This window comes from Trichoderma virens (assembly GCF_000170995.1).
Source record: "Trichoderma virens Gv29-8 chromosome Unknown TRIVIscaffold_88, whole genome shotgun sequence".
NCBI classification, from domain to species: Eukaryota; Fungi; Ascomycota; class Sordariomycetes; order Hypocreales; family Hypocreaceae; genus Trichoderma; species Trichoderma virens.
This window is the reverse complement of record NW_014013661.1, coordinates 894,589-917,752: the sequence shown is the minus strand read 5'-3', so window position 1 is coordinate 917,752 and position 23,164 is coordinate 894,589. Positions and strand designations below refer to the sequence as shown.

Here is a 23,164-nt window from a genome sequence, read left to right as displayed (position 1 = left end):
GGAAACAGATGAAAAGAACAAAAATGACCCAAGTATCTAAACACCAGCCGCAAATGGTTCGAAGGATGAGAGTTGGTTGACGGTAGTTGAAACAACATGCAATCGCGCTGTGACCTTTCTTCCCGTACACAATATCCAAGGAATGGGTGGTGAAACAAAAGAAACAAGAAGAAAGCAAAAAGACGCCCTTCACTCCCCCCCGTAGACCGCAAGGCTTTCCCGTTCTCATATCGTCAAAAAAATGGGTATCATGTGGCAGTCGTTCACATTCCCTGAAATCCGCCCCTGCCAGAACCAAAGAAACTCCCCCAGTCCGGCTGCATGCCGTGATCCGTAAACATTTGCTCAATCTGCCGCTCCTGGTGCCTTTCGCCCCGTATTGCCCGTCGAAGAGACAACCCGCCGGGCCGTCGCTGAGGCGCTGGCTGTGGCGGCTGCGGTTGCGGTTGCTGGTGTATCCCCATCATGGCGTTGGGGTCATACATGTTCGCCGACATGTTCATCGCCATCGGATTCTGCTGCGGCGGCGGCGGTTGCTGTTGCGGCATCATGTATGGCGGGGGCTGCCCCATAAACTGATCTCCCATCTCATCCAGAGAAGCGGGGAAGAAGAATCCCGAATCCTGAGGTTGATGGGGCATCGACACAGCTGGCACATCGGTTTTCCCTGGGAACCCCAATTCCATCATCGGCTGATTGGGGTAAGCGAATGGATCGTCCGAGGGAAACATTAATGAGTCGAGCTTATGGACAGGGTTGTTGTGGCCCATATGCCCACTGAGAGGATGTTGCTGGTATGGGTGTCGATGTGTGCTCTCGGCAGTGCTCGTAGAGTCGGGCGTTGCTCGTGATGACAAGTCCATCGGCATCATGTCGTTCAGGCTGCTAGTGAAGGAGGGCTCGGGATATCCATGATCTAATGATTGCGCCAGACTGCTGTCAATGGAGCCCCTAGAGTGTGAGGTGCCATATAATGACATGCCGCCGCTCCTGTCCCGCATCATTTCCCCTGGTCTGTGGAGTGACATGCCCACGGGGATGCCAGGGTTGCTTGGTACTTTGACTACAGGTGCCGTCCTCTTCTTCGTTGTGGCCGATGGTCGAGCCTGAGGTGGATCAAACCGTTCTGGTAGTTGATCAAATAGAACCTTCAACGAATATGTCAGCGAGAAAGGTACAAGAAAAAAAAGGGGGCACTGGGTTTCGTCTTTACCTTGAGAGTATTAGTGACCCTCTCAGCAGAGAGGCTCTTCTCAGCCAGATCCGCAATCATCTGTCTGCCGGCGCGCGCATCAGCCAGTACCTCTGCTGATCCAGGCTTCTCAGGGTTCTCAATGGCGTAAAACACCAATGAGAGTACGGAGAAGAACTCAGTGTAGAGCATAAACCAGTACGGCCCGCTAAGGACGCGCTGCTTCCGGATCTCAAGGCCAATGTGGACAATGTTGCGGGACACGCTGATGGCGGCCGCCGCGCAGGCATACGACAGCTCATCAATCCTGTTATTTTGGCTGAGTCGAGGAGAGACGTAATGCAGAAAAGGCCGGTACAAGACAAGTTGCACATGCGCGTAGGCAAAACGCAACAAATGTCGCACGCTATCACAGGGTTGTCAGCCGGCTTCTAGAGACTTGTCAAAAAGCAACTTACCGAACTACTTCAATGGGGCCGTCAGGGCTCGGCCGCCATGCCTCTGGAAGTCTCTCGAACCAGTTGTGCAGGTCCGTCTCAATCTCCTTGATCTTGCTGTAGCTGATGAGATATGTAGATGAAGGCTTGTCCCCCCTAAGGACCGTTTGCCCAACACCCTTTGTCGGATAAATGTACTTTGTGATTTTGCCCAGAATATCCATCAGCCGGGTGTGGGCGTTGAATGCTTGGAAGAATGAGGCTGTTCCCGGTCCCGGTTGAATGATGCCTTCAGGCCTGATGAACTCATCGTCAACCTCAATGGGATACTGCTGATCGACATCGTCGCTGTTTAGAAGCAGGGGGAATCCGAGCATGGTAGACACGTAAATGTCCATTTGCCGTATCACATAGAAAACCCGCCGCCGAACTTGCTGCTCGATATTCCCTATTCGTTCGTGCTGCAAGTGGCGATGAAGACCCATTCGCAAGGCTGATCGAAGAGCAATCCCTACAAATGAGTAGCACGTGTTGAGATTGGCGGTGGACTGAAGGAAAAGGATTATGAAGACAAGTGTCTGGATGGACACAAGACTCCGACACTCGGTAACATCACGCAGCAGAGATCTCGCTATCTTGTAGTATTTGACTCTGCAGAGGTTGAGTTAGCTGGTGTTAATTGAACACTGTCTTATGACGAAGCCCAACTTACCCTTCATCAATGGCAAATCGATAAGTCATGCCATTGGCACTCGAGTCATCTAAATTGCTATACATGCAGCCCAACGCTAAGACGGCATAAAAAAGGGCGAGAAACTGGGTATCATCCTGGCTCATCGGTTCGTGCTGTCGTTCATAGATGTAGTCAAACTTTTCGTAAAAACTAGGGACGTGAACGATGCGGACAAGGCATGTAGCACAGCTCAGAGAATAGTAACAGAGCTTCCGGGCAACGTCCTTGGGAGGCAGCTCAGGGTAGTTGGAGATTGTAGAGAAGGGCGAGCCGATGGGCGGCGTGTCGAGGTTTAAGAGGCCCGCCGTTCGATCAGCTGGACGTGGTAGAAACGGGCCTCTGCCGACAGGGCCCAGCATACCGCGGAAGTTCTCCTTCATGCGCCGCAAGAACACGGCGCCGGAGGAGATGCCGTAGAAATCCCAACCGCCCTTGTCGTCAAGATCCAGCTGGCCGATGGAGTCGATCATGGAGGTGAGCTGGGTGTCATTTGGGTCAGGCTCAGGAGGGTGGTTGGATCGCAGCTTGGCGACCTCTGCACGCGCTCGTTCTCGGTTGTGGAACTCTTGCTGGATGGCAGGGTCAAGATTTGGATCGGCCAAGTCGATATCGGGGACGAATTTTCGCAGCAGCGCCTCGGCGCGCTGAAGGCGACTCTCCAAGGCCTCGATATACTGTGGCGCAGGGTTCCTCCTCCTGTTTGATGGTTTATCATATGTGCATTCTGCGTATGATTAAGGTCAGCAATAGTGTCCACGGCAATGAGATGAGATCGATCCAAGCGGGATACAGAGGTGGAGCGACGGATCTTTAGACATTGTAAAGCCGCAACGACAGCAATGTTGATCCAAGGCCAGTCGTCGCCATAACACAATACTCACCATAACTGTAGACGGAGCAGTGCGTGCAAGGCTGTTTGCCATCGCACTTGATCTTCTTGCGGCGGCACTCGTCGCAGGCGCGGGTAACTCGTCTTCGCTTTTGGATGGGTTGCGACGGTGCCGATTCGGCATCGCCCGCCTTGTCATCGTCTTCAACGTCCGACTTGACGCTCTCGGCCGGCGACGCAGCATCATGGATGGACCAGTCGCCGGCCGGCTGCGACCCGACGGTGATGGCCTCGTCGTCGGACATTTTTTTGGTTTTTTATGGCGGTTTGGCAGGGGCCGATTCGCAGGGCTATTAGTCGCAGAGCTGATTCGCAGGGCCGACCCGTATGTGATTGAGGGTGTACTGTAGCAGCGTGACAGGTTAGAACAGATGCAGCGCAACCTCAAGATTTGCCCGTCTTGGCCCCGGTCCAAGGCTCATTCACATACTCGGGCTGGGATCTGGGCGGGGCTGGAGGCTCTGGCTCGATGCTTCGTGTGAGAGGGAGCGAGGCTTTTGGATTTGGAGAGACAGGACAGGACCCCGGGGATGCAAAGTCGGTGGCAGCGTACGTGCCAATTGCCCCGGCGTCTGCCAATCTAGGCCATCAGATGGACAGCGCAGTCCCTCCCAGGTCCAGAGCGAGATGGTGAGGATTTGGCGGGAGCGTCGTCGAGAGTATGGCGCGAGGACGAGGGAAGAAATAAAGAATGGAAGGGAGAGGCCGTCCAGGCGCTGCAAGTCCAGTCCAGCGAGCGGGAGTCAGCCAAAGCCTGTGCTGGGGACGGAGTGCCAATCCGCACTGTGGCCAGAGGCCGGTACAAGTACTGCCGACGCAAGTACAGCAAGCGAGAGGGCGCCGTGGCTGGTTGGGATGCTGGACTGAGGCCTGTAGGAGTCGCCTCTGGCACTGTTCTACAGTGGCTGGCCCGCTGAAGAACACTGGGGCTGCAGCTCGCGGTGGAGCGGTCGTGCGGCTAGCATTACGCAGCCCGTCCATCCCACCGACAGCCGCTTTGGCCCGCGTTGGCGTTGGTTCAGGCTGTGCGCGAGATGCAGTCTGCACCGTGGAAAAATGGGATGGGAAGCCATCCTTGGAGCAACACCACAACTCCATTGACGCGTGTGGGGATGCAAAAGGCCAGGGGGCTGTTGTGTGCTGTGCTGTGCTGTGCTGTATCCGGAGCTGGGTCCGGAGCACGAGGCCGTGTTTATCTACATGTACAGAGAGAGAGGGAGAGGGGGAGAGGAAGATACAGGTGCTGCTGAGGAGTAATTGATCCATGGATACTCCAAGTATCTACAAGAGGGGATAACACGGCGCTTCGTGAGGCACAGAACGATGCAGTGTTCCGCAGCATTGTCGCCAAAGGTTCCCTGCTTGAGATCAATTCGTTGTGACCCATTCGATACGTAGTTGAGCATGGATTCGATATTCGCCAGAGACATTGATCTCTCCTGCGAATTCGCCAAATGTCTTGCCGGATTGTCTCACTCGGCCACCGTCAGCTACTACTAGCAGGGAACGGTTCAGTGGAAAGCAAGGAAGCGAAAAGCATGGAATGGAAGACGCATCCAAAATACGAAATGCAAAGGTACAAAGACCTCCGCTGTCCTATCAATACATTGAGCTGCAATGTACATGTACTCGACACCCCTTCAGATTTCTGGAGGGTGTTTTGGGTGCATGTACCCTCAGGTGCCGGTACAAGCACAAGCGCGCTGCAGCATTCTGCAGAGTGCCGGTTTGCCCGCGACCTTCCGTCTTGTCTAGCAGATCCACCGGCGACGGGATTCTGCAGGCGTACCAGTACGGAGCGCATACAAAACGCCCAGGAGTGCCAGATTCATGCGTCCAGCGCGAGCGCCAGCATCGTTGTGCCGTCAGACCGCACGAATCAGACATCAATCCAGGCTTTGGCTGCCCTAGTGCGTGTACAGCGCTGCTAACATGATACGGTAGTAGATGGCATCAACTGATCTTAAGGCACTGGGTACATAGTACACCAACGACAACCTACGGAGTAATACATAGTACACAGGCCAGATATCACGGAGAATGGCCGGCGAGGCTTCAGTGGAGGATGCCCCGTTCGGCGACGTGGAAGGAAAAAAAAAAACACAATTCACCCATCAATTGATCCATCCACGGAACCAGGTTGAGCTCTTGATGGCGTCGGGGGCTAAAAACACAACTGAGCTGGTCCACATGGCGCAGGACACTCCACCGACGACTAGATGCGGCGCCAGAATTACTGCCGCGTGATAAATTGCAAGCCAGGGCATTTGCATTTCCGCAATACCCAGGAATGAGCCCGAATTGCGCCCTCAGAAATCCGGTCTTGGGGGGGCAAATGGCAGCTGGAATCTCAGGCTGTGTTTGACTAGCAAATACGGACCTCCACTGCCACATGGCATCCCAGCGCCTCAACTGCCACTCGGCATGTGGACTGATGGTCCCGAAATGAAGCTGGAAGGCTTGGCTGAAAAGCTTGGCTGGCAGGGCAAGACAGGTTGGGGGGGTGGGATGGCAGTAGAAGGCGGCTTGGAAGCATGGAAAGGTTGGTTGGCTGCTACAGAAGATGGCGATGGCAGTACCGGTGAGTCGGCTTAGCTGGGAGGCCAAGCTTTTGAATTCCGGAACTCTGTTCGGTAGTGCTGCAGGCAGGCCGAATCGATCAAGAATGGGTTATCTGTCGAATATTAGACTACAGCCAGCCAAGGCAGAGAGCAGAGAGACAAGCATTGGACAAGATGGCTGTCTCAGCGCTCCAGAGATGAAGCGACAAAGCGCCTCCCGCAGCTGTCCATCCAGCCCATTGGTGTCTCTGGCGGTTTTGACTTTTGGACACGCATCGCAGCTCAATGCTTAGTTGCTGGGGGCATCATCGTGGTGGTCATCAACCCGCCGCCAGGTCCGTGTAGTTTATCTTCAGAATCGGGGCGGCCGAGCACCCAGTGCGCGGGAGATGCTGGTCGGCGATAACATTGGCAGCTCAGTACAGTAGATTAACCCAGATTAACCCAAGTAGTATCGTGGATTGGAGACGATTAGCCTGCCTGGGGGTTTTCTACCTACTGTACTGGGCAGGTAAGAATGGGACTCTAGCCGACATTAATCTATCTGATCACTCCACATCCATCAATCCTCCTCAACCTTGAGTTACCTTATTTTGGCTGTCCACGCAATCAACAGATGCTACAGTACAATAACCAACGTAACACCGCTGTCCTTCCAAGTCTGTGAAATGGTGGAATCAGCTCGTCCCCCAGCGCTCCCATGCCCGCCTTATTCCCGCCGCCCCAAAAGCCGTTCTGCAGCTTTGGGTTAATTACGGGGACGGGAAATGGGAAATGATACGACTTGCGGCTGTTGCGGGCACACGGAGTACAAGCGCCGCGGGTACATGTACTCGCTACCCGCTACCCGCAGCAACCACGAAAAAGCCCAGGTCCAGGTCTAGTCTGGTTCTTTTCTATTTGGCTGCCTGCTCTGTGCTTGGGCTTGGGCTTGTTGTATCTGCAGTGAGCAGTAAATTAACTCACACATCCAGTGCAAAAAGTAGGTGTGCCATCCCTCTGGAGCCGTGTTTCGGTGAGTCCAGGCCCTGGGGTTCCGCGTTTTAGACTTTGCGAATCCTGCAAAACCTAACCTTGGCGGCATGCTTCTTTCATGACATCGCCGCCCACCAGAACCGACAAATTTAGAGGTCAGCCCGGCAGAGATTGGCGGGGACGACCTCGAGATAACCTTGATTTAAAGTCGAGCAGCCTATTGCTGCGCATGGTTCGAGGTACACGTATTCCGACGTGGCGGTCGTTGCTGGCACTGTATATGCAGCATACCTAGTATGTACGAGTAGTATGTAGGCAAATGAGTCGTCCCATGTTCCTTGTGCAACATGCGCCATACAGTAGCGACATTCGGCAGCGCAAAGTCGCCAATCCTGGCCCTGGTCACGAGTCACCACGATGCAGCTTCATTTCTCGCCTCTTCGCTTCTTTTCCTGGCTTTTCCCTGGATTTTTTTCCTCGGTTTTTCTTTGATTTTTCTTCTTCATATTTTTGGAAGCCCCTTCGGCTGCTTCGGTGCTCTGACAGCTTGTCCTGGTCCAGCGTTTCCACGCCACGGCGGCATTACATCACCTTGCCTATGCCAAGCTTTTGCGCCGTAGAAACGAGATTGCCGATAGAGCCAGGATAACCCACAAGGCTGGAATCGGGAGACAGCTGGAAATATCTTAGTGCCCAAGGTACCGAGTACAGTGTAGGGGAGGCTGAGGCCAATGTAGGCCACATCCATCATATGGAATGTCACAAAAATGCTGTGATGCGCCAAATGAGAAGACGCTATTATTTGACGTCCAGTGTTTTTTGGGTATTTTTAAACAGCCCTGATTTGACCGTCATTATGCTTACTCCGGGGCGTTGATCTGGGTTTTGGAGAGCTGAAGCCTTCTGAATCGTATCTACCGAATTAACCGAGCACTCGCTCAGCAGCACATACTAAAGTAATACTAACGAGTAGACGATAAACGTGATAAACAATCTCCATCTCATTGATGGATTTATTCCTTGGTTGTACAGTATTACACCCATCCAGCACTAACGACTATGCCAACAGATTGTTAGTGCCAGAATCCTCGTGCCACCACATGCTTCGAGTGCTTTGTCGCAGCATTTTGTTATCTTAGTGGGCGCCAGTCATCATCATTGACGATGCTACTACCAGGTGCTAGGGGACAGCGCGGCATGACGATCCGAATCCATCCGGCGATCCTGGTCCGCGACATTCGTTGGGAATGAAAATCCGGCACTGTATTCCAGAGGTAAGCTTTTCGGTCAAGCTTGTTACCGTTCGTGACCGGGCCTGGGCTTCAACTCCGAGACTTCTCCGTGGCAAGATGACGACAGGCTTCGGCTCACCTCCGAAATGCACCACGCCCGCGATTTTAGTGGACATATGATCTGCATTTGCTGGCAGATTGCCTGCCAACCTGTCAATGAGCCGGTTGTCGATGCCCGCGTCGAAACACCGCTACGAGAACCGTCTCTGTCCTACATAGTAGTCTACTCCGTGCACTGCCTGCTAATAATCACTCATGCATGGGCCGTTGCGTTGCGACTCTGACTCGGAGCCGCCGCTCTGTCTCCCCGCATCATGGATTACTCGTACATTGCCTCGAACAACGCACGATTCGTCACCTGCCATGCTGCACATAACCCCTTAGTTGAGCTGAGTGGCCTGTGCCTGTCTAACCCCCTTGCGCCGGCTGGTCTATCGAGGTCTAAGCCACAGAGCATATCGGAAAACGGCAAACTAGTTGATCTGGACAAAGGGGGCCGTGCCGAGGCGGGAAGGACTTCGCGATTACGTATTGAACTTCGTAACTTCGTAAAGGGCACGGAGTCGCTTGGCGTGGCTTCTTTTGCACTGTTTCCCTCTTGCAATCGTATTGGCTCAAGTGCTTTCATACTGAGGGAAAATGAGGGCATTATCCAGCCTTGGTGCTATCTGTTAAGTACATATGAGTTACAGCCCAGATGTACGACTACCTCTCAAGCAGCCAGGAATAGGTGCGCCAGCATGGGCTACTAGCACTAGCCTTTGCCGTTGATTCATTGTTTCTCCAATACCCTCAAATGCGAGGAGATGCAAAAGAACGCGGAATGAAGGCTTCTAATCTCTCTCAAAACTGCTCAGTATTCCTGTCCCTAAAATTCCAATTGAAGTCGGGTACCAGGTAGTAGGTCAGTGGTTGTATGTACAAGCAACCTACAGATACATGCGCTATACCTTCAAATGCACTTATTAGCAAGCGCAGCTCTGTACTGGCCGTGTACCTGTAATAGTGGCCGCTCCCCAGAGCTCCAACCCCGCCAAAACCCGTGAACGCCTGCTGCTAAACATTTCCATCGCTCGCTCACGGCCCCTCCATCATCAGAAGGCTGAGGCACGTGCAGGAGAGCCTTCAACCTGCAGCCTCGCCGAAACAGCAAACCATTTCCTTATCAAACAGCATCTACGCGCTGCTTCCCCATGGCTGCCACCGCCTCAACGCAGCCGGGCTCGGATGCTCAGGCATACGCAAAAGCTCCAGATGTCATCGTCACCGGTAGGTCCAGGTCCTTGCCCCACATGATGCCTGTTTGGAGGAGCTGACCTTGAATCTCTATCCAGAGGTGCCCAAGCTTGATATCGATCTCTATTTACAGAATTATGTCGGTACGATGCTCCCTTGTCCTCTCTGGCTTGCTCAGTACTCTGCCATGCAGCGATATGGGCGGGATGTTGGATGCTAACCCTGCTTCTCGTCGTCGTCGTCATAGGCCGAACACGATACGAACGCTTGATCCTCATCGGCAGGTGCTGCGTGCCCCTGCGTCTCGAAGCCCTCAAAGCTGCCATCACTGAGGCAAAGAGCGGCTCAGATATAACCCGCTACAAGGATGCATGGCAGTTGCTCCGTTCCGTCGCTCCGGATGAGCCTGAAGCAAAGAGGGACGATGAATGGATAGAGAGCACCGAGCTTGCCAACCGAAACGAGACGACTCGCCTGGAGACAGAACTTAAGGGGTACAAGAACAATCTCATCAAGGAGAGCATCCGGGTGCGCTTCACTCCATTCTACGCAGCCGCCGTGATAGATCTAACTCGTCGTTTGTGTCTAGATGGGCAATGAGGATCTTGGCAAGCACTTCGAGAGCATAGGCAAGCTCACCGAGGCTACTGACGCATATAACAAGATGCGCCACGACGTGAGCACGACCAAACACATCTTCGACTGTGGTATTCACTTGGCCAGCATTGCTTTCCAGCGCCATGATTGGGCCACTGTGTTGAGCAACGTCGGCAAGATTTCTAACATACAAACTGGGGACGATGAGCAAGCACAGCAGGCCTACACCAAAGTGGCATCCGGAGTTGCGCTCATGGGGCTGGGTAACTATTATGATGCTGCTAATACCCTCCTTCTGACCAACCCCAACGTATCTCCGACAGAGTACAACACGGTCGCCAGTCCCAACGATGTTGCGATATACGGCGGCCTTTTGGCTCTTGCAACAATGGACAGAAAGGCTCTACAAGCCCGCATACTGGATAATCAATCGTTCAGAATGTTCCTAGAGCATGAGCCGCACATCCGGAAGGCAATTAGTTTGTTTGTTAATGGCCGCTACTCTAACTGCCTATCCATCTTGGAGTCTGTGAGAGCCGACTATCTCCTGGACATCTACCTGCAGCCACACATGCCCACCATCTACTCCCGAATCCGCGAAAAGTGCATTGTTCAATACTTTATACCCTTTTCATGCGTCACATTGGACAGCTTGGATGCTGCCTTTGGTGCACCTAACCAGTCTGTTGAGCCGGAGCTCATCAGGATGATTCGTGACGGCTCACTGAGAGCTCGAATAGATGCAAAGAACAAGGTATTTTTTTCCTTCTTTCCCTCCTTTCTTTTCCTATTTTTTTTTTTCTCTCTCTCTCTCTCTTCCTCCTTATGACGTTATAATTACTGTTGTTCTTACTCACATTCTGTATAGCTTCTGGTAGCCGTTTCTCCTGACCCACGACTAGTCGTGCAGACAAATGCACTTGCTGTGGCGCGGAAATACGAGCAGGAGGCCAAAGAGCGGCTACGGCGCGTGAACCTTATTTTCTCAGGTCTCGAGGCCAGCGGTGCTAAGAAGCTGCCGGGTCCTGGTGTTGGAGGGCCCGAGGTCAATGAGGCTTGGTACGAAGAGAATGGTCAACTGGCTGGCCAAGGGGCTGAGCGGGAGGATCAGGAGTCTTAGAGAAGGCCCCGTAGAGGATCCGGCACTCGGCTCCAACGCACTTCACTTCGAGGCCGAGGTCAAGGTCGAGGTCGAGGGCGAGGGCGAGGTCGTAGTCGAAGTCGAGCTCGAAATCCGTGAATAGGTTCATGGGGGTGGGAATATGCTCTGACGACTACGAATGAGATTTATCAGTCACCCCCAATGAACGTATAGCTGAAGCCGAAACTTGATCAGCCGCGGATGGCCAACGGGGACCGTGTCTCGAAAATGAGGGGGCCACGGTTATCACGGCAATTGCTTGGAGACTTGAACGTTACACATGATGGTTCATTAGAGACGGAGGCGCAAGGAGAAAGGGAATTTTCGTGTCTTTTCGTATTCAGCAGCCCCCAACTGGTAGAGGCATTGTTACTTTTTTTTTCATCCTCTGCTTTCCATCTCACCCCGATCTGTGATGCAATAAATGTCTTGCTCTCTCCCATTGGTCCGGTTGTCTTAAGCGATGATGAGAACTCGGCACAAAGTGCCATAGCTTTATTCAATACGGACACCTCGTATATGCATTCTTGTGTACTGTCTTGCCTTGTCCAATCAAGACGGGGTATCATATCACATTATTTATGTACTGGCAATCCATCATTGTATAGCTTGCTGTAGTAGATCATCAGCCACTTATCCACTCCATTCTCTTCCCAGCCCATTTCGACATACACACACGCCCGCCATCAAATCATCCCATCAATTGCCTCAAGTCCTGCGGCGGCCATCGCACCTGCGCAAAGGTCAGACAGCGCTTGATGCTCTGCAGATACTTGCGCGTGGCCTCGTCACCCATGACATGGCCCTTTTCGCCGTCGTGCAGCTTCTCGCGGGCGCTACGCTCGTGGATACCAACCATGGTGACACCGATGGGCCAGGCGGCCTTGCCGATGCTGAGGCGCAGGTAGCCGTCGTTTGCGTCGACGTAGCGGCGCTCCTGGAGGGCCTGGACGATTTCGATGATGGGCTGCAGGAGGGAGTCGTCGAGGTCGCCGGATTCGAACTTGCGGAAGAGCTTTGTGGTAAGTTAGCTTTTTATGCTTGTTCTTCTTTTATAGATTGGTTTTAGGTAGTGGGAAAAGCCTTACTGGCTTCATGTTTTCGCGGGTTTGCACCATGGCGCTGTAGGCCATTTTGCTGGCGCTCGTGTCGCGCTTCTCCTCCTCCATTGCCTTTTCGTATGCCGTGAGCACCATGGTGAAGTAGCTCGCCAGTTGTCGGAACAGCCACAGGCGGCCTTCCTTGTCTTTGGGGAGCGTGCCGTCGACTTTCATGTCCTTCTCATCCACCAGCTTTAGAGTTGTTGGTATTGGCCCCGTTGTCAACACCGTAGTGAGCTTCTTGTGCCGTCTCAGTCGCGCCGCATGTGATTCCCCGAATAATATTGCTGGATGTCCCAGTTCTCTCAACTTCTGTATCAACTCGTCATCCGGAATGTCGTCTGCTGCATCGCCATCCTGCTGGTCGCCGTTCTCTTCGCCCTTGACGAGCTCCGGCAGGCCAAGCCGCTTCCTCCTCGCCTGCTCTTCCTCCCATTCCTTCTCTTCTTGTCTCTTTTTTGATTCTTCTGCGAGTTTGCGACGCTTTTCTTCGCGTAGGGCGTTTTCCGCGGCGGTTTCTTCCTCGCGCTTGCGCTTCGCTTCGGCTTTTGTTGCGCGTTCGGCTTCGAGGGCTTTTTGTTCGGCTAGGTATGCGGCCTTGCGCTCGGCCTCTACTTCGGAGCGTTTCATGTATTTCTTGTCATCGTTGCTGGATGATTTTTTGGATTTGGATAGCTCCTTGTTCATGAGGGCCGCGAAGTCCATGATGAAGTGATGGTGCGCTAGGGAGCGTCTTGGGAGCTGAAGATGTCGCGTCTGAGCGTCAATGTTTCGCCGTGGTACTCAAGATCAACGGAATTGACGATTCAACACGAAAGTGTATCTGCGAAGTGGCAAGAATTTGGCAATGTAACAATTCTTGAGGTTGGCAAGATGATAAGTCCGGTGAGCTCACCGAGGTCGAAGCATGCTATCGATTACGGATGATTTCCGGATAATACATCATATGCTGATTGTCGCTTCATCAACGGCCTTTCCAACTTCAACATCACGAGGACTCGAGGTGCAGACTGGTACGTCTCATATTGAAGTTGTTTCTTTATAATTCAGACTCTTCATCTCCTCAGATCAATTTATCACACGATGTTGGATGCACGGGAGAGTGATGAGGATACATCTCCTTTCTTAGTTCGACTATTCCATAGAACTGGCAGCTTTCACAGGTACGCGACCTATAACCACAGCACAAAATCTAGATGCAACTCAATTAATCATTATTATAATTAGGCCAGAGGAATTTGCATCGCCATCTCTGCCTCCTCATGTCCCCATATACACATGGTCAACATGCACACTTCATGAGCTGGCACTAGAGCTGGCGGCAGCGAAACCAAGTGCACTGCCTACTCCTGCTATTGGCACGAGACTCTCTTTCCAGCTCGTCTGCCCAGATCTACGCGGCACGAGTGTCAATAATACTGGACAGCCCAAGTTTGCCGTCAAGGAGCTGGGGAGCATTGTCATTGGCGAAGGCTACCCTGGCACGGAGAACACAGATGAAACTGACCCCGATGTCTCAATGAGGGACGATGGTGGAAAAGACAAAACACTGGCCGACTGGAGATTCGTCGTTGGGGATTACGTCTCATGCGCGGTGCTTCCTCCCTTGTCAGACGGTTCTGTGGCGCCACCAGCAAACACCAGGAGAGGCTCTATATCTAGCGGGCGAGAGGGTCGTACTAGTAGCTTCAGGGGAGGCTTCCCAGGCCGAGACAGCAACTTTGGCCGCAACCATGGCCGCCAGGGTAGGACGACTAGTTGGAGAGACAACAGATTCCCGTCAGGTGACTGGAGGAGAGGAGAGCAGCTGCCAGATGGGCCGCCTGGGGGTTCACGAGGCAGAGGGCGCTGGTATTAAACTGCGGGAGGGGCTTGGCTTCATAGGCATGATTGAGATTTTGTAAGGATGCGATATACCCAGACAATTTAGCGTTTAATCGAGGCGAAATACGGTCCTCTTAATTGGTCTTGCAGACTGGTCCACCACCAGTATAATGTCCTCAGTTCGAGAAGTAAGAACCAGAGTATTCGGAGCAAACAATTGCCAACATCAAATAGAGACCGCAGAGAATGAATTGAAGAGGTTCCATTACGAGATGATGCAAGTTGATACTTTTTTCATATATATATCGAATATCCGGCCAGCACTAGGCTCTCTATCCCGTATTGAACCTTTTATTACACATAACCCTCGCCGCTTCCAAACAACTCAACGCTTATTTCTCGTAGATGGTGTCGCCCTTTCGCTTCGCTCGGAATTCGTAGAGTCCCTACCCGAAGTTAGATCCTATCAACCCATCCCCCCCTCCTCCTCCCCACACTGCTCGATTTCCACTCACGTCTGTCTTGTATGCGACCCATCCGAAGATGGCGGGGACAACGGCCATGTAGATGAAGCTGATACGGGCTGTTCTAGCGTTGAATCGGAAGTGGTGGTGGCGAGCCTTTTGCATCGCTATTGCGCCGAGTTAGAAGGGATCTGGAAGACAGGCATGGGATCGATATGTTACGCACCCTCCAGCTTCAGAAGAGCCGGGTCCGGCTTGACGTCTGCGAATTGCGGTCAGTAGGGATTGCATTAATGGTTCAATGGCAACGTACGAAGATGCGCCATTTTTACTGAGTCGTGACAGCGGCTGCTTGGGCGTTGGGGGGTTTGAGCTGTTGTCGCGATGAATTGACTTGATGTTGCTGGCGGCAGAAGATCATGACGGTGATTATGTAAGTGATTTAGAGTGGGTTTAATTGGCTCGTCGCAGCTCATGCTCCGTTATCGAGTACCCTGTAGCAACACTCGAGGACATGGAAAAAGGGCATTGCGGATGATATTACTCAGATAGTTGAGTTCAAAAATCTCAAGTGATATCTATTTTTGGTAATTTCTATCGTAATTGAAGGCTTTATTTGGATGCTACGTAGTTTTCTATGAAATCGCTGCGGCTTTCTGTGTTGCATGTCTAGGTGAAGTGTACTTCCAAACAGCTTGGGAAGCGTTATGATCATCATTCTGATCGATCGAAACCGCACACCGGGTATACCTAAATGAGTATTTCTAACAATTCATATCTAAAGATCGAAATGAAGAAAAGAAAACACCTTCAACTAGACCAAAAAAACTAACGTATACAGCTGTTCTCATGATGCACAGCATCAACTTCTAGGCAGTCTCAGCCATGTCGGGTCACGTGATAGACTAGCATCGAGATTGAAGCTAGTGCCTCCAGGGATCTCGTTCAAGAAATTGTTCTACGAAGGCGAAGCTCAACATCAATCCGGCTTTGCATCGTTCCCGCTCTGGTCGTCGTCTGATTCTTGCGAGACCGGCATCTGCATCATCAGAATAGGGGCCACATAACAGCATTTGACGTGGCCGCTATTCTGTGTGCGCAATTCCAGAACTGCCAGCGCGTCGTTGACACGCGCCACGGCTCCAAGCCTTCAGGCAGGCAACTTCACGAATTGCCTCTGATCGAGTGAAGACGTCGCCATGTCGCAACTCCCTCCGCCTCCGCCGCCAGGCTGGGGACCTCCTCCTCCGCCGCCTCCTCCCTCGTCATCGCTTCCACCTCCTCCGTCAACACCTGCTCCTCCAGCCCCGCCGCCGCCGGGATATCGACCACCCGCCGATGCCCATATTGCCAAGTTTGCCCAGAAGAAGAAGGAATGGCTTCGAAACCAGCGAAACAGATTTGGCGAGAAGCGCAAGGCTGGCTTTGTACAGACGCAAAAGGCTGACATGCCCCCCGAGCATCTGCGGAAAATTGTCAAAGATATCGGCGATGTCTCGCAGAAAAAGTACACAAACGACAAGCGAAGCTATCTCGGCGCTCTCAAGTTTATGCCGCACGCCGTTCTCAAGCTTCTGGAGAACATGCCGATGCCCTGGGAGTCTGCGCGAGAGGTCAAGGTTCTGTACCATGTCAACGGCTGTCTTACTCTGGTCAACGAAATCCCCAGGGTTATCGAGCCTGTTTTCTTTGCACAGTGGGCTATGATGTGGACGTTCATGCGAAAAGAGAAGGCAGATCGAAGACTGTTCAAGCGTATGCGATTCCCGCCATTTGACGACGAAGAGCCGCCGCTGTCGTGGTCGGAAAATATCGAGGATGTGGAGCCGCTCGAGCCTATTCAGATGGAGCTCAACGAGGACGAAGATGAGGCAATCTATGAATGGTTTTACGACCACCGACCGCTGCTCGATACGTCCCACGTCAATGGCCCGAGCTACAAGGGGTGGAATCTCACACTGCCTCAGATGGCAGCCCTGTTCCGTCTCAGTCGACCTTTGATCTCAGATGTTGTGGATAAGAACTACTTCTATCTCTTCGACCTAAAGAGTCTTCTCACAGCCAAGGCACTGAATGTTGCCTTGCCAGGTGGGCCGCGGTTCGAACCGCTTTACAAGGACATCAACCCTAATGATGAGGACTTTGGCGAATTCAACGCCATCGACCGAATCATTTTCAGGAACCCTATTCGAACCGAATTCCGGGTTGCTTTCCCATACCTCTACAACTCTCTTCCTCGAAGCGTCCATCTCGCATGGCACTCTCACCCCCAGATCGTCTACAACCGTGTTGATGACCCGGACTTGCCTACATTCCACTTCGACCGTCGAATCAACCCCATCTCGTCACGTAACGTGGCACCCAAGAATGTCGAATTATCGCTTGAAGATGAATTATTTGGCCCAGGAAACAACGAGGAGCCCGAAGAGGACGCTTTCGAGCTTCCTGTTGGCGCAGAGCCTTTCCTTGCTGAGGAGGATCTCGACAATGATGACACGTCTGCCGCTATCGAACTTTGGTGGGCACCATTTCCCTTCAACCGACGATCTGGCAAGATGGTCCGCGCCCAGGATGTGCCCCTGATCAAGCAATGGTATCTTGAGCACCCTCCTGCAAACCGACCGCCTGTTAAGGTCCGCGTTTCCTACCAAAAGTTGCTCAAGAACTTTGTCCTCAATGACCTGCACAAGAAGAAGCCCAAGGCTCAGAACAACCAGAATCTACTCAGGTCTTTGAAGCAGACCAAGTTCTTCCAACAGACCACCATTGATTGGGTGGAGGCTGGTCTCCAGGTTTGCCGTCAGGGTTTCAACATGCTCAATCTTTTGATCCATAGGAAGAACCTGACCTATCTTCACCTTGACTACAACTTCAACTTGAAGCCCGTCAAGACTCTCACCACAAAGGAGCGAAAGAAGTCTCGATTCGGAAACGCCTTCCATTTGATGCGTGAGATCTTAAGACTGACCAAGCTGATTGTTGATGCCCAAGTTCAGTACCGACTGGGCAATATTGACGCCTTCCAGCTGGCTGATGGTATTCTCTATGCCTTTAATCACGTTGGACAGCTTACAGGCATGTACCGTTACAAGTACAAGCTTATGCACCAGATCCGAACCTGCAAGGATTTGAAGCATCTCATTTACTACAGATTTAATTCTGGTCCTGTTGGAAAAGGTCCTGGCTGTGGTTTCTGGGCGCCTGCCTGGAGAGTTTGGCTCTTCTTCATGCGTGGCATCATTCCCCTCTTGGAGAGATGGCTTGGAAACTTGCTCTCTCGTCAGTTTGAGGGTAGACACAGCAAGGGTGTCGCAAAGACAGTCACGAAGCAGCGTGTCGAGTCTCACTTCGATCTTGAGCTTCGTGCCTCTGTCATGGCCGATCTGTTGGACATGATGCCCGAGGGCATCAAGCAGAACAAGGTCAACACTGTGCTTCAGCATCTCTCTGAGGCTTGGCGTTGCTGGAAGAGCAACATCCCTTGGAAGGTGCCTGGCCTGCCTGCCCCTATTGAGAACATCATTCTGCGATACGTGAAATCCAAGGCTGATTGGTGGGTCTCTGTTGCTCATTACAATCGCGAGCGTATTCGTCGCGGTGCCACCGTTGATAAGACCGTTGCCAAAAAGAATGTTGGTCGTCTTACTCGGCTCTGGCTCAAGGCAGAGCAAGAACGCCAGCACAACCACATGAAGGACGGTCCGTATGTTTCATCAGAAGAGGCTGTTGCCATCTATACCACAACCGTTCACTGGCTGGAGTCCCGCAAGTTCTCGCCTATTCCTTTCCCTAGTGTTTCTTACAAGCACGACACCAAGATTCTGATCCTCGCTCTGGAACGATTGAGAGAAGCCTACTCGGTCAAAGGCCGTCTCAATCAGAGCCAGCGTGAAGAGCTGGCCCTTATCGAACAGGCATATGACAGCCCCGGTACAACTTTGGAGCGTATCAAGCGATTCCTACTCACACAGCGAGCGTTCAAGGAGGTCAACATTGACATGAATGACAACTACAGCACCATCAATCCCGTCTACGATATTGAGCCAATCGAAAAGATTAGCGATGCTTATCTTGATCAATATCTGTGGTACCAGGCTGATCAGAGACATCTCTTCCCTGCCTGGATCAAGCCCTCTGACTCTGAAGTTCCTCCTCTGTTGGTTTACAAGTGGGCCCAGGGTATCAACAACTTGGGTCAGGTCTGGGAAACTGAAAATGGCGAGTGTAATGTCATGATTGAGACTGAGCTCTCCAAGGTCTATGAGAAGATGGAATTGACGCTTCTCAACTCTCTCCTGAGACTGATCATGGACCACAACCTTGCTGATTACATCACGGCAAAGAACAACGTTCAGCTCACCTACAAGGACATGAACCATGTCAACAGCTATGGTATGATTCGTGGCCTTCAGTTCTCCGCTTTCGTGTTCCAGTACTATGGCCTTGTCCTCGACTTACTTCTGCTTGGCCCTCAGCGAGCTAGCGAAATCGCTGGACCGCCCCAAAGCCCCAACGATTTCCTGCAGTTCCGCGACCGGGAAACGGAGAGCAGACACCCAATCCGACTATACAGCCGATATATCGACAAGATCTGGATCTTCCTTCGGTTCACAGCAGAAGAATCGCGAGATCTCATCCAGAGATTCCTTACCGAGCAGCCTGATCCCAACTTCGAAAACGTCATTGGCTACAAGAGCAAAAAGTGCTGGCCGCGAGACTCTCGTATGCGCTTGATGCGACACGATGTCAATCTTGGACGAGCTGTCTTCTGGGACTTCAAGAACCGCTTGCCGCGATCTGTCACTACAATTGACTGGGATGACAGTTTTGTTAGTGTTTACAGCCGAGATAACCCCAACTTGCTCTTCTCAATGTGCGGATTCGAAGTTCGTATTCTGCCAAAGATTAGAAACCAGAATGATGAATTCCCTGTCAAAGACAGTGTCTGGTCTCTGGTCGATAATACCACCAAGGAGAGAACGGCACATGCATTCCTCCAAGTTACGGAGGAAGATATTCAAAAGTTCAACAATCGTATTCGACAGATTCTCATGTCGTCTGGTTCGACAACCTTTACCAAGATTGCGAATAAATGGAACACTGCCCTGATTGCCCTGTTCACGTACTATCGTGAGGCCGCAGTCTCTACAATTGAGCTTCTGGATACCATTGTCAAGTGCGAAACCAAGATTCAGACACGAGTCAAGATCGGTCTGAACTCGAAGATGCCCTCGCGTTTCCCTCCCGCCGTCTTCTATACCCCCAAGGAACTCGGTGGCCTGGGTATGATCTCTGGTTCTCACATCCTTATCCCAGCCAGTGACAAGCGTTGGTCCAAACAAACCGACACGGGTGTCACTCACTACAGAGCTGGTATGACGCATGCCGAAGAAACACTGATCCCCAACATCTTCCGATACATCATTCCGTGGGAGGCAGAGTTCATCGATTCCCAACGTGTCTGGACCGAATATTCTCAGAAGCGTTTGGAAGCTAACCAGCAGAACCGACGTCTGACTCTGGAAGATTTGGAAGATAGCTGGGATCGTGGTTTGCCGAGAATCAACACTCTGTTCCAAAAGGACCGAAGCACACTCAGCTTCGATAAGGGTTTCCGTGCCCGATCCGAGTTCAAGATTTACCAGCTCATGAAGGGCAACCCGTTCTGGTGGACAAGCCAGCGACACGACGGCAAGCTTTGGAACTTGAATGCCTACCGAACTGATGTCATTCAGGCTTTGGGTGGTGTTGAAACTATCCTTGAGCACACCCTTTTCAAGGCCACCGGTTTCCCATCCTGGGAGGGTCTCTTCTGGGAAAAGGCCTCTGGTTTCGAAGAGTCCATGAAGTTCAAGAAGCTCACCAACGCCCAGCGATCCGGTTTGAACCAGATTCCCAACCGTCGTTTCACCCTTTGGTGGTCTCCCACGATCAACAGAGCCAACGTCTACGTCGGTTTCCAGGTCCAGCTGGATCTTACTGGTATCTTCTTGCACGGCAAGATTCCTACTTTGAAGATCTCTCTCATCCAGATCTTCCGTGCTCACTTGTGGCAAAAGATTCACGAGTCAGTAGTAATGGATCTTTGTCAAGTGTTTGACCAAGAGTTGGAGTCTCTTGGCATCGAGACTGTGCAGAAGGAGACTATCCATCCTCGTAAATCCTACAAGATGAACAGTTCCTGCGCCGATATCCTTCTCTTTGCCAGCCACAAATGGAACGTCACCCGCCCCTCACTCTTGTATGACACAAAGGATGTCATTGAGCCTACCACGACCAATAAATTCTGGGTTGATGTGCAATTGCGATACGGTGATTACGACTCTCACGACATTGAGCGTTATACACGTGCCAAGTACCTTGATTACACTACCGATAGCTCCAGTATTTATCCTTCTGCCACTGGTATCATGATTGGTATTGATTTGGCATACAACTTGTACTCGGCCTACGGAATGTACTTCCCAGGTCTGAAGGTGCTCATCCAGCAAGCCATGGCCAAGATCATGAAAGCAAACCCGGCACTGTACGTCCTTCGTGAGCGTATCCGCAAGGGTCTGCAGCTGTATGCTTCTGAAAGCAACCAAGAGTTCCTGAACTCGCAGAATTATTCGGAGCTGTTCAGCAACCAGACCCAGTTGTTTATCGATGACACCAACGTGTACCGTGTGACCATTCACAAGACATTTGAAGGAAACTTGACCACCAAACCCATCAACGGTGCCATCTTCATCTTCAACCCGCGAACTGGTCAGCTGTTCTTGAAGATCATTCATACCAGTGTGTGGGCAGGTCAGAAACGTCTTGGACAGCTCGCCAAGTGGAAGACGGCGGAAGAAGTGGCGGCGTTGATTCGTTCGCTCCCTGTTGAAGAACAGCCCAAGCAACTCATTGTTACAAGAAAGGGTCTCTTAGATCCCCTTGAAGTCCAACTGGTTGATTTCCCCAACATTTCTATTCGTGCTTCCGAGCTGCAGCTTCCTTTCCAGGCTGCTATGAAGGTTGAGAAGTTGGGTGACATGATCCTGCGAGCGACTGAGCCTCAGATGGTGCTGTTCAACCTGTACGACGAGTGGCTGAAGAGTATTTCTTCGTACACGGCCTTCTCCCGTCTTATTCTCATTCTGCGTGCCCTTCACGTCAATCCCGACAAGACCAAGCTTATCCTGCGACCTGACAAGACAGTTATTACGCTAGACCACCACATTTGGCCATCATTGTCTGATGAAGAATGGATCAAGGTTGAAACCCAACTGCGAGATCTCATCTTGAACGACTATGGCAAGAAGAACAATGTCAATGTGTCTAGTCTGACGAGCACTGAAGTCCGTGATATTATTCTTGGTATGGAAATTTCTGCACCATCCATGCAGAGACAACAAGCTGCCGAGATCGAGAAGCAACAAGAGGAGCAGAAGCAATTGACGGCTGTTACGACCAAAACCCAAAATGTCCACGGCGAAGAGATCATCGTCACCACGACATCTCAGTTCGAACAGCAGACATTTGCTTCAAAGACTGAATGGCGAACACGAGCTATTGCGACTTCGAACCTGCGGACACGAGCCAAGAACATCTATGTATCGTCAGTGGATAGTGATCTGGATGACGTAACATACGTTATGCCCAACAATATCCTGAAGAAGTTCATCACAATCGCAGATCTGCGAGTCCAGGTGGCTGGCTACCTTTACGGTTCTTCAGCTCCTGATAACGACCAAGTCAAGGAGATCAAGTGTATTGTTATGATGCCGCAGATCGGTGGCCTTCGCAACGTGCAGCTTCCGCAGAAATTGCCCCAAAGCGAGTTCCTTGATGGCATGGAGCCACTGGGTGTTCTCCACACATTGTCGGGCAGCGAGCTTCCGTACATGTCTGCTGCAGATGTGACGGAGCATGCCAAACTACTAGATGCACACGAGGAGTGGGATAAGACCAACACCGTTACTGTATCTGTGTCTTTCACTCCTGGCAGTGTTTCCTTGTCTGCCTGGGGATTGACGCCTCAAGGCTATAAATGGGGAGCCGAAAATAAGGACACCCAGAGCGACCAGCCACAGGGTTTCACGACTACCATGGGAGAGAAGCGAAAGCTTCTGCTCAGCCCCAGGTTCAGAGGCTTCTTCCTTGTGCCAGATGATGGTAAATGGAACTATAGCTTCATGGGCAGTGCTTTTGCAGGAATGGAAAAGAAGTCGGTCCACGTCAAGCTGGACACGCCACTGCCCTTCTATAGCGACCACCACAGACCAGTCCACTTCCACAGCTTTGCAGAGTTGGAGGATATTTGGGTTGATCGATCCGACAACTTTGCCTAATCATCTCGTTCGGAAGGAATACTCATATTTTTAATACCCTCAGACTTTGTCGGTCATGGTGAACGAATTTATCTTTGCATGATGGGTGGAGGATGACGCAAGTTTGGCAGGCGTTGGCTTTGGGAAGAGAAGTGGTGATTTAATACAGGGTTTCTCAGTACATGAGTGCGGTTATTGTAATTTAACAAAAAGGACAATTTGTCCCAAATGGATGCTCTTGTCTTTGTATGTAAGACTATGGAAAAGGGGGGCTAATAGCAGATTGGCAAGTCTTTTATTGATCTTATAGCCTATTTGTGCTTTTGTTGCAATGACATTTGATGTTGCTATATGAATGTTCGTTTGTTGTGATCTACGTGTGATGATTGTCTGGGGTCACTCATACATAAATGTCTTGTTCTAAAT

The 23,164-nt window shown here is 51.6% G+C and overlaps 7 protein-coding genes across 7 annotated transcripts; 4 read left to right on the top strand and 3 right to left on the bottom strand.

Annotated features, from left to right (window-relative positions):
• Positions 1–263: 263 nt before the first annotated feature.
• On the bottom strand, positions 264–3,909 carry TRIVIDRAFT_82975 (uncharacterized protein; the record flags this gene model as incomplete). Its single annotated transcript, XM_014096402.1, has 6 exons — positions 264–1,148; positions 1,214–1,598; positions 1,651–2,280; positions 2,342–3,086; positions 3,244–3,595; positions 3,682–3,909. The coding sequence occupies 5 exons, from the start codon at positions 3,494–3,496 to the stop codon at positions 264–266; spliced, it is 2,898 nt and encodes a 965-aa protein (XP_013951877.1).
• Positions 3,910–5,675: 1,766 nt separating this feature from the next.
• TRIVIDRAFT_205415 (uncharacterized protein) lies at positions 5,676–6,394 on the top strand (the record flags this gene model as incomplete). The annotated part of the gene is made up of 3 exons (XM_014096401.1): positions 5,676–5,832; positions 5,947–6,147; positions 6,324–6,394. The coding sequence occupies 3 exons, from the start codon at positions 5,676–5,678 to the stop codon at positions 6,392–6,394; spliced, it is 429 nt and encodes a 142-aa protein (XP_013951876.1).
• Positions 6,395–9,528: 3,134 nt separating this feature from the next.
• TRIVIDRAFT_43385 (uncharacterized protein) lies at positions 9,529–11,032 on the top strand (the record flags this gene model as incomplete). The annotated part of the gene is made up of 3 exons (XM_014096400.1): positions 9,529–9,843; positions 9,905–10,666; positions 10,781–11,032. 3 exons carry the CDS (start codon positions 9,529–9,531, stop codon positions 11,030–11,032), a joined length of 1,329 nt encoding a protein of 442 aa, XP_013951875.1.
• A 712-nt stretch (positions 11,033–11,744) lies between these two features.
• Positions 11,745–12,858, bottom strand: TRIVIDRAFT_42667 (uncharacterized protein; the record flags this gene model as incomplete). The annotated part of the gene is made up of 2 exons (XM_014096399.1): positions 11,745–12,068; positions 12,142–12,858. The coding sequence occupies 2 exons, from the start codon at positions 12,856–12,858 to the stop codon at positions 11,745–11,747; spliced, it is 1,041 nt and encodes a 346-aa protein (XP_013951874.1).
• Positions 12,859–13,236: 378 nt separating this feature from the next.
• On the top strand, positions 13,237–14,011 carry TRIVIDRAFT_66580 (uncharacterized protein; the record flags this gene model as incomplete). Its single annotated transcript, XM_014096398.1, has 2 exons — positions 13,237–13,316; positions 13,381–14,011. 2 exons carry the CDS (start codon positions 13,237–13,239, stop codon positions 14,009–14,011), a joined length of 711 nt encoding a protein of 236 aa, XP_013951873.1.
• Positions 14,012–14,369: 358 nt separating this feature from the next.
• TRIVIDRAFT_226624 (uncharacterized protein) lies at positions 14,370–14,767 on the bottom strand (the record flags this gene model as incomplete). Its single annotated transcript, XM_014096397.1, has 4 exons — positions 14,370–14,423; positions 14,493–14,608; positions 14,668–14,703; positions 14,755–14,767. 4 exons carry the CDS (start codon positions 14,765–14,767, stop codon positions 14,370–14,372), a joined length of 219 nt encoding a protein of 72 aa, XP_013951872.1.
• Positions 14,768–15,640: 873 nt separating this feature from the next.
• Positions 15,641–23,039, top strand: TRIVIDRAFT_231919 (uncharacterized protein; the record flags this gene model as incomplete). Its single annotated transcript, XM_014096396.1, has 1 exon — positions 15,641–23,039. One exon carries the CDS (start codon positions 15,641–15,643, stop codon positions 22,757–22,759), a length of 7,119 nt encoding a protein of 2,372 aa, XP_013951871.1.
• Positions 23,040–23,164: the final 125 nt, after the last annotated feature.